At 47.0% G+C, this 22,407-nt stretch overlaps 1 protein-coding gene and 1 pseudogene across 1 annotated transcript in view; one reads left to right on the top strand and one right to left on the bottom strand.

The window, feature by feature from the left end:
- RhoGAP100F (Rho GTPase activating protein at 100F) overlaps positions 1–18,160 on the top strand; it is a 162,956-nt gene extending 144,796 nt beyond the window's left edge. Inside the window, exons 11-17 of the mRNA XM_075875820.1 lie at positions 8,919–9,164; positions 10,217–10,393; positions 11,063–11,383; positions 13,312–13,477; positions 13,939–14,099; positions 15,442–15,640; positions 16,863–18,160. Coding sequence (XP_075731935.1) covers positions 8,919–9,164; positions 10,217–10,393; positions 11,063–11,383; positions 13,312–13,477; positions 13,939–14,099; positions 15,442–15,640; positions 16,863–17,818 — 2,226 coding nt within the window. The 3' untranslated portion in view covers positions 17,819–18,160. The remainder of the gene's footprint in view (positions 1–8,918; positions 9,165–10,216; positions 10,394–11,062; positions 11,384–13,311; positions 13,478–13,938; positions 14,100–15,441; positions 15,641–16,862) is intronic.
- On the bottom strand, positions 3,708–4,885 carry LOC142774853 (uncharacterized; annotated as a pseudogene).
- Positions 18,161–22,407: the final 4,247 nt, after the last annotated feature.

Here is a 22,407-nt window from a genome sequence, read left to right as displayed (position 1 = left end):
CTTTCCGGTATGAAGCTCGTACGCTCTAACATTACAAGACGAACCGACGGCACCTGGTCGTTGAGACGTGCTGCCGAGGGAATACATAAGGGCAAGAAAGGAAGAGTATGAAGAGAGAGAGAGAATATGGTGCTTTTAAAGATACCCTTAATGACCAGAAATATGTGATAGCCCTTTAGCGAGACTACATGTGCGTGTAGAAAGCTTCAGCAATGCCTTCATCACTTTCCAATGTGAAGCTCGTACGCTCCAACATTACAAGACCAACCGACAGCACCTGGTCGTTGAGACGTGCTGCCGACAGCTAGACACTGCTCGTGGGAGCACAGACCAAGTATGTGTTCACAAATTTCGTCGCTGACGCAGTGCTCAGAGGTAGTATCACTGTACGAACAAACTTTGCTACGAAAAATGGACATCAGTTCTAATTTTCTTTCTGAGCGCTCGCAATACGTTTGTTATAACTCAACTGACTCCGACATTGTTAGTGTTAATTCAGGCGTTCCACAAGGTTCTGTTCTTGGCCCGTTACTGTTTCTACTGTACACAAACGATTTGCCTAATAACTTCACCTGTAAAATTCGTCTGTACGCGGATGATTCTGTTTTGTATGAACCCATCGACTCTCCTGAAGCCCATTATCGTCTAAATGACTCATTTACTAAATTTTGTGAATGGTGTGCAATCTGGCAAATGAGTATAAGTTTTAACAAATCTGTGCTTATGTCTTTCACGAATAGTAAGTCCCCTTCCTGCTTCACGTACTCGTTTAACGGATCCACCATAAAAATGTAACAGAATACAAATATCTTGGTGTTGTTCTTTCTAGCAATTTATCTTGGTCTGAGCATATTAACTTTATCTGCACAAAATCTTTAAAGAAGTTAGGTTATTTAAGACGAACACTGTCCCAATCCCCCAAAAGCACTAAATTACTAATGTATAAAACACTGATTCGTCCTATACTTGAATACGCATGCCCCGTATGGAACCCACACAAGCAGGGTGAAATCGATAGAATTGAGGCCATTCAAAAAAAAAGCTATCAGATTTATTTGTAACCGCTATGATCGCTACTTTTCACCTTCCTTTGCCCTGTCTTCTCTTGAACTAACCACATTACGCATGCACCGTCTAAAGGATTCTATGAAACTGCTTTACTGTTTTATTAATTCGGTCTATCGCATGTCCCACAATACCTAAATCTCATTTGCCTCGCCGTCCACAACTAGAAGTAATCACCACCTTAATATCAAGCCTTACCATTGTCGTACTAACACATTCAAATTTAGTTTTTTTTCCTTTCACTGCCGAAATGTGGAATCAACTGTCCGGTGATATTCGCTCCCTTCCGCTGGAAAATTTTTTACTGGTCCTTGCTGATTTGCGTTAAGTGTCCTTTTGTTTTATTGCTCTGTTGATCTGTTTGTTTGTTATTTTTTTTCATTATGTAAATGCTCACTCCTGCCATAGCCCCAAATTGGGGGCTGCAGTATGTATAAATAAAATTATGTAGCATTTAAATGTATACCTGTCAACTGTAGCGTAATAAGGTATGAAGAAGCTGACGCTGAAGTTAAGAAAGCTTTAAATTATGCCCCAGATGTGTGCATTGTGTTTTCGCGAACAGACACTGATGCCTTACTTCGGAGCAGCACGCATAGAACAAACCAGAACGCCGGCACTAGAGATTGCATGAATGAGACCCACAAATGAAGTTCCGTATTTAAAAGGACACTGAATCCAACTATTAAGTTGACGTTGATTTTTGAAATGGCGGTTCTGAAACCTCGCAGTGTTACTTTCGTGCCAAGTGGTCCACATTGCGGTTAGCGCACTCCAAATTACCCGCCCGGCTTTACTTCGCTAGTAGCAGCAGACCGAAAGCAGCGGGAGCCACAGCAGCAACATCAGCCCTTGATCACTTTCCCGCCATTGACTCCGAGATTGCAGACGCTTTTATTTCAACTGCGCCCCGCTAGATCGCACCACCTGTCCCACGTAACCACTTAAATATTAAATTTTTGAACCACTCGCGCCATTCTTCATAGTAAAGTCCGGCGGTTCTTTTTTTCATGAATCAAACAGAAACGAACAAGCAGTATTTTAATGCGTCTCTTGATGCATGGAAGGTTCATTATTTAGTGCAGTTTGATCGATAGCTAGTGATTATTTGTAGGCGGTCTGTCTGATGTCATCGGGATCATTTTGAAGATTTCCTACTGTGGCGCTTGTGCTCTTGTGTATTTACCTTAATTTCTCGGTAAGTAGGGCACTGTTGTTGATAATATTGACGTTTCAGATGTTGTCATACATTGAGCTGTCGCTCTGACATAAATTATTATTTGACTTTGGTGACTTTAGTGTCCCTATAAGTTATGTATGAAGTTCCGCCTCACAAACTAAAGCAAAACATTACATCCACGATTATCCGCATTTATTTTAATAGGGAATTCACGAGACGTTACGCCCACTTGATCAGCTGCAGTGACATTGGACCCGATTGCGGTCATTGTCGGTTACCTGAAACACCTGAAATCATATTTTGCGCCTATCCATGGTACGCATGAGACCGTCAGAAACTGATCTCCTCAGTTGCACGATATCTTGGTGGACCAGTAAAGGGAGGCTAAAGCACTTTTCTAAAAAGTACTTAGGAGCATGTAAGGACAGTTTGATTCCTGCTGATTTAGAAAAGCGATGGGACAGTTTTCAAATGTGAACGCTAATAGCACTTTTAGGTGAAAGAAACAGTGGCTGTGGTCGCTGGGCTTCTTGAGACACCGAGCGAACACGGTGACGTCATTCTCTGCATGCCACGCCATCTGCGACCGCAGCACTGCTGAAGTGTGGCCTTTTCGATTAGTTCCGGCAACGGCACGTCATGGGTTAGTCACGGAGGCCGTGGTTCAAGATAAGAAAGAACACTTGCTCCGGGCAAGAGCAAACAAAAATGAGGTATGTTTCCACGCCTACACATTCAGCGCGCTTGCGTGGGTGAAGCAAAGCAAGCTTTTATTTCGCCTATTCTAAAGCTCCTGCGGCTACAACTGCGAAAAAAAATATCACATTGTCAACAATAATGTCAGTTCTTCCTAAACACGAAGTTTGCATGAATGCCAAAATTCCTTCAGCTTCCCTTTGACTGATGAGGCTGAGTTAGGTCCTTGGCCTGACGTAAGCGGCGCGAATTTGGTGATAGGAACCGTCGTAGGATTCTTACAAGTCACGGAACTGGATGCACGTCTCACAGGAAGTCTATATTCTCATCTCATCACCTTACCACCATCATTCCTCTCTCTTTCAATCCCCAGTCACCCCTCCCCAGTCTAGGGTAGCAGGCCAAAACACTTTGTATAGCTCAGGCCGACCTCTCTGCCTTTCTATAAATAAGCTCTCTCTCCCTCTCTCTCTCTCTCTCTCTCTTAAAAAAAAGACTGGTCCGTGCATCATGGGGCTTCTACAACGAAAGCTATTATGAGATCACAAGGGTGGCGTGCGCCGTAGTTGTCCGCCACCGCCGCCACTGGTATTCGTAACCACTACCCCACGGAGTAAAAAAAAAATCAAAGTTAATATAAACACTAATGGCTCGAAGGGATTCGAACCCGGTTTTCCTGCGTGTCAGCCCAACATTCTAACACTGAGCCACACAACTGAGCCATTCTAACACTTTTATCACCAGAAAGTACACAGAACATACTTCATCAGTCGTCAGGCAAACACACACAAGCGTCAGGAACGGGAAGCCCCTCCGGAACGGGGTCAAAAGTCTCGACAACACTGCGCACTTGAGCAGCTGCTTCTCGGAAGACAGATCTCGTCGACCGTGGTGGCTCGGCGTGTCTATCGATCATGCGACTTTTCCATAATGAATGAAGTCCTAACAACATAAACAGGTCGTAAGGAGTTCTATCAGTCAGACTCCTTTTGAACGGAAGGAACCTAATACCATGGGCTGTGATTGGAAGTTCTTTTCCTAACGTTTTTTTTAGAATGTCCCAAAAATAAAAAGCATCACGACAATGAACAAAACAATGCTTTATAGTCTCAGGTTGGTTACAGAGTCTACAATTCACTGTCCATGGTACGTATATTGATTTTTCATTCAGCCACGTTTTAACTGGCAGCGTGGAAGTGTGCCGTTTAAAGAAAAATGTTTTCGCTGAAGGAGATATACACATTCTACGTACACGAAATAATACATCGTGACCAGACAGAAGCGAATATGGCTTTAGATAAACAGGTTCAGAAAAAAGATTATTCACAAGAGCAGCGGTTAAATTTGTTTTGTCAATAGTATACAAATACTCTAAGGTAAACCTGGCTTTCAAAAAACTGGCAGTATCAACAATTTCTTTTAGGAATCCCCGCAACGGCAATTCTTTAGCAACGCTTGTTGTGACATGAATAAAAGTAAGGTGGTAACATAGATGGTTACGAAGAACCGCTAATAGAAATGGGTGGCACACATCCTTGAGGTAGAAAAATCGCAACACCAACTGTCGCACGAACAAATGCACAAGGCCGAGGCCACCCTTTTCGAGTGGAAGAAAAAGATTGTCTCTTCTCATGGGTTCCCAGGAAGAGCTCCAAAGAAAGCAGGCAAATATCCTATGAAAGACTTGAATGTGTACCCGAGAGCAATGCAACACCTGCAGAAAAAAATAAGCTTCGATACAAGGAATATATTGCACGCTTTCGCTCTGGCAAAAATGGAAAGCTCCCGTCCGTGCCATGTTGCCACCTTTCGGCGGATCGTAGTTATCGCAGTGGTCCAGTGTGGGCCGCTGTTACGATAGTTATCTAGAGGCACACCAAGGTATTTCATAGGAGTCGCATTCCAATGAATATTTGCGAAGACCGAAGGAGTTGTAGCCAACATGCCTAGCCATAATCCACTACTTTTATCAAAATTTATGCTGGCGCCAGCGACTTCACAGAAACGTAAAATAGTGTTGACTGCTTCTTGAACGCTGGGTTTATCAGCGCAAAAGAAGGCAATGTCATCTGCATAAGCTAGAACTTTAACTTCCTCAGCATCATATCGGTAGCCTCTTATGCTGGACTTTAGAAGCGCACTTAAACATAATGGTTTCAGATACATTGCAAAAAGCAAAGGTGACAGCGGACATCCCTGACGTACAGATGAATTTAACTCTATTATATTGGAAAGTGTGCGATTTACATTTAGCCTAGTTGTGCACTTCTTATAACATAGTGAGACACCATTGTATAGTACATCACCCAACTGCAGGTGTCTTAGGAGCCGGAACAAAAAAGCATGCTGTACCTTATCAAATGATTTTGCAAGGTATATTTGAAGGAGGGCTACTTGGTCCATGCTACCATCTATACACTCAAGAACTGAACGTGCAATATGAATGTTTGTCTGTATAGAGCGACCACGAATTCCACATGTTTGGTGGTCACCTACACATTTAGTAATCACTGTCTGTAGCCGATTTGTCAACAATTTAGCAAATATTTTGCAGTCAACGTTACATAACGATGTAGGCCTGTATTCGTTAACTCCCTTTAATGCATTAGGATCAGCACTTTTTGGGATTAATGTTGTATGGCTCTGATAGAAAGAAGGAGGAAGTTCACCATGGTCATAAGCCTCTTTAAAAAGTTGCTCAAGGAAAGGTATCAGATGTTCCGGAAAAGCTATGTAAAATTCGCCACTAAGGCCATCTGGGCCAGGAGTTTTGTTTTTCTGCAACGTTGTTATTGCAAATCTAATTTCCTCTCTGGTTATTGACCCCTCTACAGGGAGTCTATCATCATCTTGTAACTGAGGCACAAGGGCAATGAAGTGGTTAGCTTCTTCCTCAAAATTCTCGTGAAGCTCAGCCGCGGTGAACAAACATTTGTAATAATCTTCAAATGCGGCTCTTATTTCACATGTCTCTGTGCAAAGGGAACCCCGCGACTCAATTTGCATATCTGTTTAGAAAGTGCATATCTCTTTTCATCCCCGAGAGATTTTTTAGTGGGTTCCTCTTCAGTGAAATGGGTAACACGGGAACGAATCTTAGCTCCTCTGTATAAATCTGTATCATGTTTTTGTATCTGTGCTCGAATCACATTTATCTCGTTTCCGTACAATCCTGGCTGTTGACTTTCAAAAGCATGGAGCTTATGACGTAATTCATAAAGATGGCGCTTTTCAGCTTTTTTTCTTTGCGCTATTTCGCATGAAATACTAATCGCCTGATACTTGACTCTTTTTTTTAATCTGTCCCATTGAGCGAAAATTGGTAGCTGTCGATACTGTGTTACCTCTTGTACTGATTCTTTTACTATTTTAACAAAACAATTTTCGCGCAACAACAGTGCGTTAAGCTTCCATAGGTCCCAGTTTAGAGGGGTTTTACGAAAAATTTTAGGACCCCAAGAAACAGTGACCAAGCAATGGTCTGTAAAAAATATGGGCTTTACAGCATTATGAATTTGAGACCATAAGCTCAGAGATACATTCTAACACTGAACCACGAAACAGTTCTTAGACAGGCTTCTTGTCAAGGAATGAATCTTGTTAATTTGAGTAATAAAGCGTTCTAGAACAGCCAAGGAACAACGAGGCGTCATACTGTGCGAATTGGGTAATGAGTCGTGGAAAGATTCAACGCATTACAAAAGCATGAGCCATGACTATTCATTTTCGTCAGTCACCGCCTCTAAAACTGCGCAAAATTCATTGCAGGTGACTATAGCGGGCACCACGCTTTTCAAAGGAATGATGAAGTATGACATGGTGAACGCTTTCGTACTACTCAAAAACTATGGCTGTTTATAACATAGTAGGTTGCCTGCAAGTATTATTGTAGCAGTTACCCCCAAAAATTTAAAAAAGGGCTCTAGAAAAGCTGCTCTTCCAGCTTTTGCTGCGACAGTGCTGCGCGTTTCGCACACGCCTGGTGTTTTTTTTTTTTGTCTATGCTTATGGGCTCCTGTCATATGTACTTCATAATGGATTGTTACATGAAATAGCGTACGCTGTTCAATGTATTGCACGAAGTGTTTAAGGGGGGTACCTGGCTTTCACAATACAAATACTAGTCTAACTTTAATAAACATAAACCCCACTTTTCTCAATAGACATGCACTCGGCATAGAAGTTATTCAGGAATGTCTGTCCCTGAACTCTACAAAGTTCCTCTCTAAATAATTAACAGCTTAACAGCCAGCGCATGCATCCGCTTCACTTGTGAAATAAGACTGCCTACCTCTGATCCGTTGTTCACATAGCATAAAACTGCTTTCCTTATGTAACCCGTCGTGGTGGTTTAGCAGTTGTAATGTTGTACCACTGAGCGGACGGTGTCCGTGGTGGCTGCAATTTCATGAAGGCGAAATGTTGGACTCGTATGTACTTAAACTTTGTCGCAAGTTAAAGGGGCCCCGAAGCACTTTCTCAAGTAACCATGAAACGAACTCTCTGAAAGAGCTTATTGTCTCACGAATGAAATGGCACAAGAATCTTAAATATCGGTCAAATGCTAGTGGAGTTACAAAGATTCGTCGCATGCTTCGATAGCATTCTCTCTTCTCTCGTCCCGACGAAAGAACTGGAAGCTAAGCAGGGAGGGATGGCAGCCGCAACGAAAAACGTCAGGCGCGCTTCGTGACCTTCAGAACTTTTTTTTTCTTCGAATGCGCGGATGTATCAGTGCGATCGTGCACGCACGCGTGGACAAGTCGTGGCCTCCCGCGGCCATCTCTGTAACGACCGAGCGCGCCTTGTTCAAATCAGGTAATGGATGATAGATGGGCTAACTACGAATCATTTTTGGGCTTCTGCCGTGATTTGTCAAGAGAAGAGAAAGCAATCTTCAGCTGACGTTGATAATTTTGTTTGTGAATTACAAGCCGCGTGCTGCGCTATATTATTTGGCTCGCGTGTTGTCGGGGGCTTCTACTAACGATCGGCAGCGCCTTCTGACGATGCTCAAAAAGTGTCGCACGGCCCCTTTAAATAACTCAAGATGGTAGGAATTTTCGAAGCCAAAGACAGGCTTGTGTGAACGCCTCTGACATGCGGTAGAGTTCTACACGCTGCAGTGAAATTACTGTCAGTCTCTTCCCCCATTTTTTTCTTTTCCCTCTCTTCCCTCTTTCTCGTCTTTATTGTCCCTTCCCTAATCCCCCAGTGTAGGGTAGCCAACCGGATGTCTTTCCGGTTAACCTCCCTGCCTTCTCCCTTTTGTTGCTTTCTCCTCCTCCTCTGCTACAGCCTCCTTTATAATCACATTGTGGTTTTGAGAGGTAAAACGCCAACAGTTGATTATTGTGGTCCGTATGTAATGGTACCGCATAATGAGCTTGTTTCTGTTGCTTCTTGCTCCGTGTGTGGCGCTGTGGTTTTGTCAGGCAGAGCTCACCTGCATTATACAAAAAAAAAACGGCGTGGAAACGATGAACAACACACAGAAAAAAGCACACTATCCGAGCTGAAATTCGACGACGGACTAAGCACACGCACACGTACCGTACAATACAGCAAAAAAAACGGAATGTTCTGATGAGCAATCTTCACGCGTCATTTTGATGAAGAAAGCTTCGGCGAGTTCCCGAGCTCTTTTATGTTTGTGCTGGATTGCGTGGTTTGTATGTCACGCAAAAGTTTTCACGGAATTCCTGCGCAGGCGCGGGGTTGGTTGTTTTTTATGTGTCCACCCTTGTTTGTTAACTTTCAGCTGTTATAACAGTGTTTATCTTGAACCCTTCTTCGCCGTGTTCTCCGCAGTTCTCGCGGTAGTTTTGAACTATGCATCAATTCCAGCTCGGCTACCTTTAATAGCTTACTTCATCTGTTTTTGGTACTTGTATCCGAGAATTCGTTGTGTGAAATGAGGAGCTGAAATCAATTGAAATATGGCAGCACGAGCTCACGGTTGATGGATGCCTCGCAGGAGCAGCAACAACTGCAGCTCCAGCAGCGGCGGAGCAGCCTCCTGTCGGGTCTGCCCACCTGGGGCTCCAGCAGCCTGGATCTGGGCTCGAGCGGCAGCAGCCTGCGGCCCATGGGACGCTCTTCGTCACTGCTTTTCCCGCGGCCGCTCCGGCTGCCACACGCCATGAGCCTCGACTACGTGCGCGCCGAGGACCGAGCCCTGTGTCTCAACCCCAGAGAGTTCCTCAAGTACAGGCCCGAGAAGGTGAGTAGGAAATTATATATATATATATATATATATATACATATAGTGCAAAAAGTGATTTCTTTGCATATTTTTGCTTAGTCCGTCGCCTTGAGGAAGACAGTGGAAGACAGTGGTCCCGAATGACAAGACATCAGAACTGTTTTGCAATCACACTATCTCTCAAGTCTTCAAATGCCGTGACGATAGTTATAGCGCGAGAACAAAACGACGCTACAGAGACAAGAAGGACACCAAGGACATGAAGGACACGTGTCCTTCTTGTCTCTGTGTCATCGTTTTGTTCTCACGCTATAACTATCGTCATGCCATACCAAGTAGCCCAAGCTGCCACACTTCAAATGCCGTTCTTATTATTTTTCCCATCTTCGAGCAACGATCGAAATAGTTGGAGATGAGGGAGACGAATCGCTGGCCATTATCATTTTCCTGGGGCTTGAAGGTTCTGAACTTCTCCTGGAAACCCTCAGCGGTCAGTGGGTAACGCTGCAACAGCGCGGCCTTCATTTAGTTATAGTCGAGCACGTCAGCTGCTGGCATCCGACTGAAAACCACCAACGCTTCTCCCACAAGACACAAACTGAGCCCCGTTACCCAACCGCTGTTTTTGTCATCTCTGACCCCATCGTCATAATATCGCCATAATATATCACCATAATATATCGCCATAATATATCGCCATAATATATTGCCATATTATATCGCTAGCAATAAGCCGGATGCACTTTGTCATTAAGCAAATCTTACTTCCTCCATAGCTCGGAACAGGCTAGTATTACGGCTACTGGCGATGATTATCAACTCACCTCCTTGTAGCGTCACCTGCCATGACGTCATCTTTTGTAACTCAGTAACGTATGCTGTCGGGCTAGCTGCTGTATAGCTGTGTAAAACATCGCTGGCGCAAAAGTAAAAGAAGACGAAAGAAACGACACAGAAAAGCGCACTTTTCCGTGTCTCTTCTTTCGTCTTATTTTAAGTTTGTGGCAATGGTGCTTTACACCTTTGTAACTGTTCTACATCAGCATCCCCTCGCTTTGCGCCTTCTGCAGGAGAGCGAGTCGGTGCTGGCGGGGGCCTTCAGCGGGCTGCTGTGGCTCCACCTTCTCGGCGCCCGCGGACTCCGAGGCCACGGGCCGCGAGACCTCTACTGCGTCATCGAGACGGACCGGGCGCACAAGGCCCGCACCGTCGTCCGCTCGGGAGACCACTCGTTCGACTGGGACGAGGTACGGTGCACAATGGACAGCATCAGTAATAATGATAAATAACGGTAATGATCAACAATAATTGGAATATTGGACTGATATAGTGAACAAAGACAGTGACGCTGTTACAACATTGAAGAGACCATAGTGTCTCTACAGCACATTTATACAACGTTATGCTGTTAGTATGCGAAGTTGAATCCGGCCCGAAACTTGCGGTGTTTGACGTAAGACCGTTCAGGAAATGTACTTAAAATTGTATTACACTGAAGCATGAAGGAGGGCTATAGCCGATGTACATAAGATAGTTTTTTATACAACCGTATTTAGGATGCCTTTATATATAGATTGTGTATGAAGTATTATTACTAGACAGTAACTAACATCAATGGATGGTTGGTAAATGGCCTAACCAATCTTACTATAGGTATTTTCATAGGGCGTGGTGATCGTGCTCTAAGTCACGCTCTCATCGTTCCAGAACGTTAGCTGGAGAGGCCTAGAGAGATAGCCGGCTTAAGACGTTTACACAGCCAGTATAATCGAATGATCAACGCAGTAAGTACGATCGCAAACAAAAAGAACAGAGCTTAAAGGAACAGCCCCATTTTGACAAACAATTAAGAATTACCAGGCACGTAAACTTCAAGTGGCGTACTCCACAATTTCTTTTTTATTATCCCTTTGCAGGTCTTCGAGCTGGACCTCGTGGACAACACGACGGTGTCGTTCCTGCTCTACAGCTGGGACCCTCAGTCCCGCCACAAGCTATGCTACAAGGGAACCGTGCACCTGCTGTCGGCGCTGCGCGAAGCGCCCGCGCACAGCCTCGCCCTGCGGCTGGAACCGCGGGGGGCCCTTTACCTGAAGATGCGCTATCGAGACCCGCGACACACCTTCCAGCGGACGCCCAACTACAGCGGCGGAGGCGTGTTCGGCGCGCCTCTGGACGCCCTGGTTGCCAGGGAGAAGGGCACCGTGCCGCTCATTGTGCAGCGATGCGTGCAACAGGTGCGCCCTGACAATTGCCGAGGCTGTTAATTTATCTAGTTGCGGGCACATAGTGCTTATGGAGACAAGTGGTTTTGCATGCGCACGATGTTGCGTTTATTTATGCTACCATGCTGCAGCCGCATCCAAAGAGAACATAAACGAACGCAGGGGCTTGTGTAACCCAGGCTGCTTTCCCGTAAATGAACTTTAGTGCTGACGACCCCTAGCCGTGGAGGAGGAGGAGGAAATGTTGAAGAAACGAAAGGACGCAACTTCTGCAGCCGCGTTCTCGCGTTACTTTGTGCCCCTACCCACTTTTTTGCTACCAAGTGGCGCCTTTAGGAAGAACGCAAAGGGATGCAAGCCTGTGCGTTCTCCTTGGGTGGCACTGGCAGTACAAGGGTGCACAAGAGCGTGCGTTCGCTGGCCGCTTGGCAATCCCGGAACTAAAACTCTGTACTGACGTGGAATTTTTTTGACATTGGGAGATTCAAAAGCAAAAGAAGAAAAAGCACCGGAATATTCAATCAACAGACGCAGAATTAGTTGCTATGATTGGCGTGCTCGATGTTCCTAATTACACAAGAATTAGAGATGGAGGAAGGGGGGGGGGGGAATAGGCAGTTTTAGAATAGCGTACGCAAAGCTTTGTGCTAGCGTGTGTCCCCCCTGAGCACGCGTTTTAAGCTATCCTTTCGCGAGTCACCATTATGTGACGGAAATAGAAGGCGACTGTAACGATCGCTAACTTAGTTTGCGCTATTCTAAATATCCGGTGGGGCAGGGCTATGGTGCTCGGCTATGGAACCGAGAGTCCAGGTGGTCGCATTTTGATGGAGGCGAAATCGTATAGCGGCAAGTGTGCGACGTCAGTGTACGTTAAAGAACCCCAGATGGTCGAAATCACCGGACTCCTTCACTGCGGTGTTCCTCACAATGGTATCGGAATTTCAGGACGTCACAATATTATCATTATTATTAGCCATTCTAAAACTCCCTCATGTATCACCGCAGCTCTCCAACTCCTGCATTGCTCCATTTCGAAAGACAATAAGCTACGCAGTGGATGCAAAAATGAAAATGAAGTCATGACATGCCGCTAAAAATGGCTTGCCTTTAGCCACACGGGCATTTCCAGTCTAATGGTAGGATGTAAACCGTTTTTGAGGGGCAGCATCCACGGGTCGCCGGCCGCCATTTCCGTCAAAAAAGTATGCATGGCCATAACCCTGCACCTTATATCGCTGTCAGGCGGACACTTTTGATCGTGATTAAGCCCAATCCGCATTCTGCTCTATATACACTGCATGATCAGCTGCAGCTCCAAGGTCACATTTAGTCGCGGTTGCGCCATATCGATATTAGGAGGATCGCGACCTGCGCATTGCAGTGTGACTCCGTTACCGGGATCAAGACGTAAAACAGGTGTCTAAGTATGCATTTTAATTGTTTGTGCGTTCATGGTAACCACTCCTGCAATGTCTCAAACTTGAGACAGCAGTATCTGCAAATAAACTGCGCATGCGTCATATGGTAACCTCTTGCAGGCCCTCTTTGACTGACGGAAATAGCGGGTGGCTGTAAGAATCCAAACCTTATCCGACTTAGGCTGTACCAAGTATAGCAGTGACCAACATGGTATCGCCATCAAGGAGTCCGATCGGAATAGGCCCTGATTAGGATCAAAAATACACATGTGACGCCAGTATTAAACAATAATGGCACAGTTCGGATCCAGTAAACGTGTTGAGCCTACTTGACGGCTCCTTTAGAACGGTTAGGAGAAGTGGCTGCCCTCCACCCCAGCTTGCGCACACATCCATGGTTGCAATTTAGCTGTAAAGACGAGATAAGTGTGACAGCTACGTCACACATCTTTAGCCTTAATTCAGATGTGTTCTATTAAAGAAGAAACATTGAACTTCAGAGCTCGTCATCGGCCGCAGGTGGAGAACCGTGGCCTGGACATCGTGGGCATCTACCGCCTCTGCGGGTCCGCCGTTCGCAAGCGAATGCTACGCGAAGCAATCGAGCGAAGCTGCGCGGCCAGCGGACCCCACTGGAAAGTGGATCTCTCAGCTGAGCACGTGCCCGACATCAACGTAGTCACAAGTCAGTACAACTACTCCCCCCTCTCTCTCTGTCTCTCGCCTTTGCATGCGGCATCTGTAGCTCAACCAAGGCGTACACGACTTGCGAACGCACCAGATTAACTTGTTCTCGGCCTAGTCAGTGGCCTGCGTCGCCACGCTTTTGTTTCTCTTTTCTGAATGCTGTTTTGAAAATTTGCTACTGCAGCGCTAATTATGTTCTTTAGCTCTGAGAGCTAGTAAGTTTTACTGTCCTATTGGCTGTCCTGCGCTAAAAAAAAATGGTTCTTCGACTCCTCTTCGTGCGTCCTGACTTGTCACGTGTATGACTATTCTTAGGGAGCCACGTGAACTTTTTTGGCGAACATTACACTCTCCTGGGAGAGTTGAGCGATCCAAAAGGGAGTTAACGTGCTTCTTTAAGGAGAGTCATCTGTGTGTATGCCTGTCAACTAGTGCATGTATACGGGTGTGCATTCGCAGGTCTCCTGAAGGACTACCTTCGCGAGCTTCCCGAGCCGTTGTTCACCAAGGGGCTGTTCGACATGCTCGTAGACGGGCTGAGCGTTTGCCTGCCCGATGACCCCGATGGCAACGCCAAGCTCATGTTCAGCATACTCGACTGCCTGCCCAAGGTCAACAGGGTGAGCATCGGTCTCCTTTCATTAAAGCATGGCTCATTAGACTTCATTACCGATTTTGGTGACGCACCGGAAGTTGTAAAACGATGCTTACGAGATCAATATGTTCATGTACGAGCAAAAACGCACCGGTGGTCATCATGCCAAGCCTTGAAAGGCCAAACACTTCCCCTTTGCAGTTCAATGTGACTGAGCGGGGTGGTCTGGCACTCCTGATTCACCGACACCACAATTTCTTCGACACGCGGTCCTCAAAGCTGTTGCAATAATAGAGGTTTTTAGCTAGCTACAGAAACACGTTGCGGAAATAAACATGGCTCCTTTCCGTATGCGCCTACAATGTTCGCGCATGCGCACTCGTCAGCCGGTTCTGTATTGCCGCCTTTCCGTAACGTGTTTCCGTAGCTTGCGAAAAATCTTTAATATCCATGCCTTCTATGCTGCCGTCTTCTACTAAAACTCCAGCCGCTGCGGATTGATCAGTTTCAGTGCCAAACTGAAGAAAGCTAAGAAATATCTCGAATTCACGCGCAATTGACCACGGAACGTCGCTCTTCGGGGGTGCTGCTGTCAACCCTGTCAAATGCCGCTTTATTGTCGAATTGGTCGATGGCGGAATTTGAAGCCAATAGGAGAGGCCGTAGCAGCCCCCTGGCCGAATCAGAGTTTATCAATGGCCGAAGTTGACCGGAATAACACCATGAAATACAGACGCTCGCACAGCTTGTTACGTCACGACTTGCGAATGCTGCAGTACTGCAAGACTCTAAGGTCACTCGCGTGCTTATCGTATCGTTATACGACTATTTCATGTTGACTTTTCATTTAAAAGTTAGTTGCTCAACCGAATACTCTAAAATTTTCCCGGCTCATTCGTGAATGAACATGGACTGACCCACCCAACACGGATTATAATAGAAAATTGGGTGCCATGGCCACTTTATGCAATCAAAGTTAACCTGGCGTCCCCCGACGAATTCAATCGACATTTTTATTGCCACATGACTAAAAACGTACATAAACAGCAAGAATGGTGGGACCAAGGCTGCGTATAGGCAGCTTGACTGGTCCCACCTTCCCGCACAATGGCAGCAGCAACATGACAAGAAATTTTACTTGTCGCAATATCAAGATAGGCACAGACCAATACAAACTGTTAAAAATAAACAAAAAACATTTAAAAACGCAGTGGCAAGGTTATCATTCATAACACAAACTGACGTAATACGCTTCTAGAAGCATAACGTAAGCTTTCGTCGCATCACTTATATTTGCGATTTATGTTTGCAACGGCCTCCGTAGACAAAACGTGTGGTGCACGTCTTATGCCGTTTCGCGCTCGCAGTGCACCGCCCTGTTCCTGCTGGACCACCTGAAGCTGGTGAGCAGTCGCAGCGACCGCAACAAGATGACGTCACGCGCCCTGGCCGAGTGCTTCGGACCGGTGTGCGTGTGCCACGCCGAGACGGGGTTCCCCGTCTCCGACCTGCGTCGCCCCATCGAGGTCTTCGCCTACCTGCTCGACATCTGGCCGCTCAACAGGGGTCAGTATTGCGACATCGAAAAATTGCCTTTAAAGGGCGATAAAGTGGCAACTTTCGAAAAAAAAGACGCATTTTCAAGTTTTAATCGTTTTGCATTGCTAGATAATTATAGAAGATGCTCATCGAGTCTGGTTTTTGTCTGTGCAGCAGGGAAAAAAAAACAGAATTCTGATGGTGGTGCTCATTCAGTGTCGAAAGCGTGTCTGAAGATGCTTTTGATTGGTTTGATTGATATGTGGGGTTTAGCGTCCCAAAACCACCATATGATTATGAGAGACGACGCCGTAGCGGAAGGTATCGGAAATTTCGTACACCTGGGGTTCTTTAACGTGCCCACACATCTGAGCACACGGACCTACATTTCCGCCTCCATTGGAAATGCAGCTGCCGTAGCCGGGATTTGATCCCGCGACCTGCGGGTCAGCAGCCGAGTATCCTAGCCACTAGACTACCACGGCGGGGCCTGAAGACGCTTTTCAAGACGCGGCTGCTAAGTGGGCAAGAAACCTAACACGAAGTTAGCCCCATGACGGCGACGCCAACGGCAAAAACTTGTCGAGAAGTCCATATAATTGTTATCGCAATAAAATTGTCGAGATGTCCATATACGTAATTGTTATTGCAATAAAATAGAACGTCACTCTTAACCTTGACTCAGACGCTTTGTAGTGACGCTCGCACCTCCGTCTTCGTCTGGCATGGTGCATTCCTACAGGTAACTTTGTGTTTAGTCAGACTGCCAAAGCGAATCACAGAGGTCGTGTAGAACGAAACCAGAGGTTGAAATCTGCTCCGCCAGGTGCCGCAACCATCCCCGCCGCTCACAAGAAAACCGCCTACTGTTTCGATGAAACTCGTTCAACTGATTTTCGTGAATTACCTTGATAATCATTTGATTGTTAGGTAAACTCATGCTCCGATATCATATGTAACATTTTAACTCTTAATTTCAACCAGAACAATCGATTTCTTGGCGGTATAATTTGTTTTGGTAATGATCGCAAAACTGCAAGTGTGACCTCGACCGGAAGTGCTTGGGAGACAAACAAAATTGTCGCTCGTTGTTCACACCAGTCATAAGCACGCAAACCATTACTACAATATATGGGGCTGATAAAACCGAAATCTCTTCTGTAGCGGTTACACGCGTTGCTATCACCATCTATGCTCACGTTTCCTGCTAAAACACGTCTTTCTTTCTCCTTTCCGCTCACATTCGCAGCCGCGTTCGTCGCCGCCAGCGGGAGCGACCTTCGCCCCTCCCTCGGCGCAAGCATCGCCGCGGGCAGCGGCCTGGGCGGAGGCTCGTCGCTTGGAGGCAGCACCTACTTGACCAGCTCGGTGTCGTCGTCCCCGCACAAGGGCGGCTCGCTGAGCGGCGGTGCCCCCAGCGGCCTCTACTCCACGGCCGGCATTTACACCAGCGGCGTGCACACGGCGGGTGGCACCAGCAGCTACACCAGCCGCACGAGCGAACTCGCGGGCGGCGGTGGCTTCACGAGCTCGACATTGGGCTCGAGCAACACGTACTCGAGTTCCGGCGGGATCGGCATCTCGGTGCCCATTACCACCGTGCCGGGCCTGTCGTCACTGGGCGCGTCCGACAAGCTGACCACCACCGTGACCGCGCCGTCTTCCTCGTCCCCGCCTCGAGACGTGACGGCCATCACCACCACCGCATCGTCTACCCTGACCAGAGAACGGCCCGAACCTCGCGAGCGATCCGAACACCGTGACCGGTCCGAGTACCGGGAACGAAGCGAGCACAGGGAGCATAACGACCTCAGAGAACGAGCCGAGCACAGAGAAAGGCCCGAACCACGGGAGCGCTCCATCTTGGGTGACGTCAGCGGCACGCTCGAGAGGGAGAGAGTGAGCGGGCACCATCTCCTCAACTCGACGAGGGACCGGGTTTGTGACGCCACGGGAGGTGCCAACCCGTCGGTGGGAAGAGCCGCGGCTTTCGGAGGAACCAATGGCATCGGGACTTCCTCCGGTATCGGTGTGAACGGCGCCGGCGGAAACGCCGGTGTGAACGGAACCAACGGAGGCGTCGGTCCGTCTATCTCCTCCATGGTCACGCAGGGCTCGGAGTCGAGGCCCGGAGAGGCGGCGGCGGCGCCCGACACCAAGCCGTGGCCTAGCCAGAGATCATCACTGCCAGAATCAGCCTGTTGATCCCGTGCCATTGTTTCGGTTTGAAAATCCCCCTTTGTTCTATACGTTGACTGCTTCTGTTTCTTCAGCCGCATCTCGTGCTTCAGCCCGTCGTGGTGTGCGGAGCACGTGACAAATACCGTTACACCGCGGGAGCGGACTCACGCCGGAGTAACGCTGCGATTACTCCCGCGAGCAGTTGGAGGCTGTTCAAGCTGCGTCGCTGTACCACTGTAATCAAGTTTCGCGCCTCTCCTCGGTGGTGTCGTCGTTGTGGCCTCCTCGTCGACTTGTGCGTCATGCCTCCTCCACCTTCCCCTCCCGCTGAGCGGGGCTGTCTTGATCCAGACTCCACATTACCGATGTTCGTTTGAGTGCTCGTTGGCCCCATCTGACGCGACGGTTGCGGTTGTTCGTTGACAGCAAACGGGCACCAGGCGACGGTGTTTCAGACGCCGTACTGATAAGAGTGAAAAAAAAATGATTTCCTTCTCTACCACGCCAGAGGGCGTCGTCGTTGCACCATACACACCACGCACCACCTGTCGGCAGCAAGTGGAAGCCTGACGAAACGGGCTATCGTATAGCCTATCTCGTCGTTTGCGATGCGTCAGCGCGCGGCGGTGCGCCGTGGGATTCTGGGAAATGAAATGACGTCGAAACGTTGAAACTACAAGTTTTAGCTTGGTGGTTATTCTCCCAAGCCATGCAGCTCCGTGACAGGGACGGGATATGGAATATCGCTTAGCATAAAATACAAATGAATACAGCTAAACCATAAAGTCCGGGAACAGCTCCCCTCGTAAAATGGCGTTGAGAGACAGAGCTCATCAGCCTCTTTCTTTAAATATTGCAAGATGAATTCCACGGCAGCTTTGGTTAAATTCTTGGTTTCACTTTTATCAGGTGGCTTGGCGCTCTGAACGAGGTTTATCTAACGGAAACGACTGTGGCTAATACTTTCGGACATGTTAACGTTATTTCATAGTTCTGTACTGAAATTCGCGACTAAAAAAAGCTCTAAAAGGACTTTATTTAAAGGCAATAATACGACATAGCGAGGCCGCATACTCGGTAGGCTGTTTTACGCGCGTAATTATAGCTGCAGTTCGTGGTGAAAGCTGGAGTCTATCACGTCCACAGCACTTGATGAAAGCACAGCCGCTGTCTGGTGGGAAAAGCGAGCAACCAGAGCCATTTTGGACATTATGTGTTCCCATTTTAAAAAGGGCTCATCTCTGTTCTGCGGGCCGGTCAAAATCAAAGGTAGTACAACGATGGCCCTTCCAAAACAGTAGCGCATCGACGACCAAAAAGGTTGCTTCATGGCATTCGCTGAACTTTAAAACCTCGGGGAAAAAAATGCGGAGAAAATAATATAAGACCGTCTCCGGTCTCCCCGTACGCATTTCTTAAGCATGAAAACAGTTCCTCTCAACTGTCGGCTATTGCAGCGGTGTTCAAGGTAAACTTTAAAGTGCATAATTTGAAGAACATCTTTGAAGCATATTCGCTGAAACAAAATATATGGTGGTTTTGTAAACTCTACGTAAGAGATTTTAAAATGCGTAGTTAAAATGCCTGGAGCCGTCCATATCTACATGTAAATTCTCTTTGTTTAGTGTTTTTCATTTTGTTCTTTTATAATTGTTTTTACATATCGACTAGTCCTTAATCTTCCATCTTCACTCGGATTTCAGTAAAAAAAAAGGCTCCCACAGCTGCAAAGGGCTCGCTCACACCTACGATTAGCCCTGCTCGTGCGACCAAGTTAGTCACAAATGGCCGCTTTGGTCGAAAAGCTACTGTCTCGCTTGCTTCTCGATGTTTCGGTCACGCGACTATACAGTAGCAAACCTGGGAACCAATCAGATGCGCAGTAACGAGGCATCATCTTATTTTACCGGGTAATGGCGATGTGATCCATATGCGAGAAAACATGAATGCTATGTGGCGGAGGGTATAATTTCGTGAAGGTGCGAGCATAGCGCGCATTGAGTCGCTTTTTAGTGGCTAATCGCGAATTGTCACGGGACTGTGGCATGTCGCATGTGCGAACGCACTTCAAGTGTTACGGGTCGCATTCGTCCCCGAAATCTGGGGTGCGTTTCGTTATCGTGATGAGCTGTTCCGTTTTTTCGGATCATCACAAACTTAATGCCTCGCTTGTTTGTTTGTCTTTTTTTCATTTTTTTTGTAAGTTTACCTTTAGAAACGAGTGCTGACTTGTCCTCGTGACGTAAAAAGATTAAAGCACCGGCCAGAGAAGGCGCCGCTTAAGCTGGTTCCACAAGAGGAACCAAAATATGTGGATGAACAGCATGACATTGTTTAGCCGCAGCGAATGTCTTTTACATGCTTACCTGCTTCGCCTCAGCGAGTGGCGGGAGTGTTCATAACTGCACCACTTGACACTCCTCAATCATGTGAGCCATTTTTTAATCTACTAACACCGTGGTGGTACGATATTGTAACGTGCAAGGTGACATCATGGCACTTCCTTTTTTTCGTTTAGCGTCTTCGCAAGCTTATCGAGCATATTGGTAGATCCTAGCCTAGAAAGCTTTTTTTATTGTCAAAGCGTACTTCAATGACACTCATGAGCATAGACGTGCGCACCAGGGGTGGGGGCAGTCAAGGAGGCGGCGCCTCCCCTTAACCTAAGATGGGGCGCAAAGTCAGCCCCACACGTTCACATAACAGAGAGGGGCATGCTGTGACTCTTGGGAGGAGAAGATGCGAGGAACTTTCGCCCCTGCCCCTAAAGGGGAGCCCTGAGCATGACTGTGCTTCTAAGCCTAATTTTTTTTTAGTGTATCCTTTACCTCCAATGCCTTTTTTTTTATTAGTCATGATGGTCGTTCCTAATGGTCGCAGCTTCACGCAACACCATGATAACACTGAAATGACCTTACTGTAGGGGGCTAAGCCAATGTCTGCTTTGACTAAAATACCGGGACGTGACAGACAGCAGCCAATGAATACCGCACGCGTTGTCTTCTGCAGCCGACGCGCACCCAATCTGATCAGCCAGTGACAGCGCCGAACGACTTTGGCCTGGAAGACTGAGCCACTGCCTAAATAATGAGCTTCATTTCATGCAAAAACAAAGGTGCCGCTGAAAGTTCCGGTTCGCTCTTGATTTCGTTTTACAAGAAGGACGCGTATGATTAATGAACTGGGGAGCCTTAAGTGTACGACGAAGACAGTACCGTACTAACGATGCCATAGCTTGAAAGAAGTAGACGAGATGGACCCTGTCGCCGGCAATAGTATGGGGGCAGCGGCTTTCTTCGCTACGTTAGCAACGCAGCCACCCTTGTCGCGTCGCGCTTGTAGTCGTTTTTCGGTCTCAAAGTTGCGGGAAAGTTTGTATGAGCCTCTGCTTCGCATTGCGTGTGAAAAGACGAGTGTTCAGTTCGAAGGACTCGGACGTTACTTTATCGCAGGTTTATAGGACAAACACGTATATTTTCCTTTCCCTCAACTCACCCGGTGGACGATTTCTGTATGAAACACGCACACGTTGAGTGGGCGCCGTGTTTGCGGATTTCTCTGTTTGTTTCAAGGGCGTAAAACGGTTGTGACATTTTATCTTGTGAATGACTGTCTCATGCCATGCACTGTAGCATGTTCAATCATCCTTTCGTTTTTTCTCGTGTGGTGTATGGTGCATGGTCTCGTTCGATCAACCACATAGAATCTCGACCTTGTGGCGTCTAAGTGTGAAGGATTGTTCTTGTCGACGCCGTTGCATCGCTTCGTCGTATGCAAGGCCGTGGGGTAAACGTTTAGGTCACGCCCTGTAGAAGTGATGCAGACGCCCGGCTCCCCATAATTGTTCGTGCGTCACGCCTCTTTCGTGACCGCGTTTTCATTCGCTTTTCTTTTTTTTTTCACAGCGAATGATTGCTTGTGTCTATCAAACAATAACCTCATGAAATTCGCTAATTAGAAACCACTGAAAAATAATCTTACATGACAACCCTGCTCTAAACGGAGAGCAGACGCCCGCGCTTGAAAAATATGTGCGCCTGCGAATGCTTGTAGCGAACATGGCAGCTATCGTTGACAAACTGTCAGGCACCACTCGCAACTTTGGTCAAGGCAGTCGTACATGCTTTCAGAATAGTTCACGCGAACTGCGGTTGCGTATGCGAACCTCTCTAGAAGTATAAGTGACGCTACAGTCGCTACACCACCGCAGGACATCATGGCTTCAAAATAGTATTTCTTGAGAAGCACTATATGCATACAATGGTTTGGTACGGTTACCTCCCGTTCGTCTGGCTTTCCGTGTTCTTCTAGTGTACTTTTTATAGGATGTAAAATTTGTTTCCATGGTTCTTCGCACCAAGAGACGCACTAATACTATGGCGGTGCTGCAATCGCTAGTGGTACATTGGTGGTAGTGAGAAGCCGATGAACAGTGTCCTAAGTTGCAGTTTTTTTTTTTTTAATATGGCATGCTCTGAACATAAGAGATGCTTTAAGGTTATTCCGCTAACTGTAGCACCCCCTCTTAATCAGAGAGTGCTTTCGGGGCGTGATCGGGAAGTACCCTCGCGTGGCCTGTTCAGAATCGGCCTCTGCAAACCGGTGCACGTCGC

Source organism: Rhipicephalus microplus, chromosome 10, assembly GCF_043290135.1.
Source record: "Rhipicephalus microplus isolate Deutch F79 chromosome 10, USDA_Rmic, whole genome shotgun sequence".
NCBI classification, from domain to species: Eukaryota; Metazoa; Arthropoda; class Arachnida; order Ixodida; family Ixodidae; genus Rhipicephalus; species Rhipicephalus microplus.
Note: the sequence above shows the minus strand (reverse complement) of the source record. Positions and strands in the feature narration are given on the sequence as shown.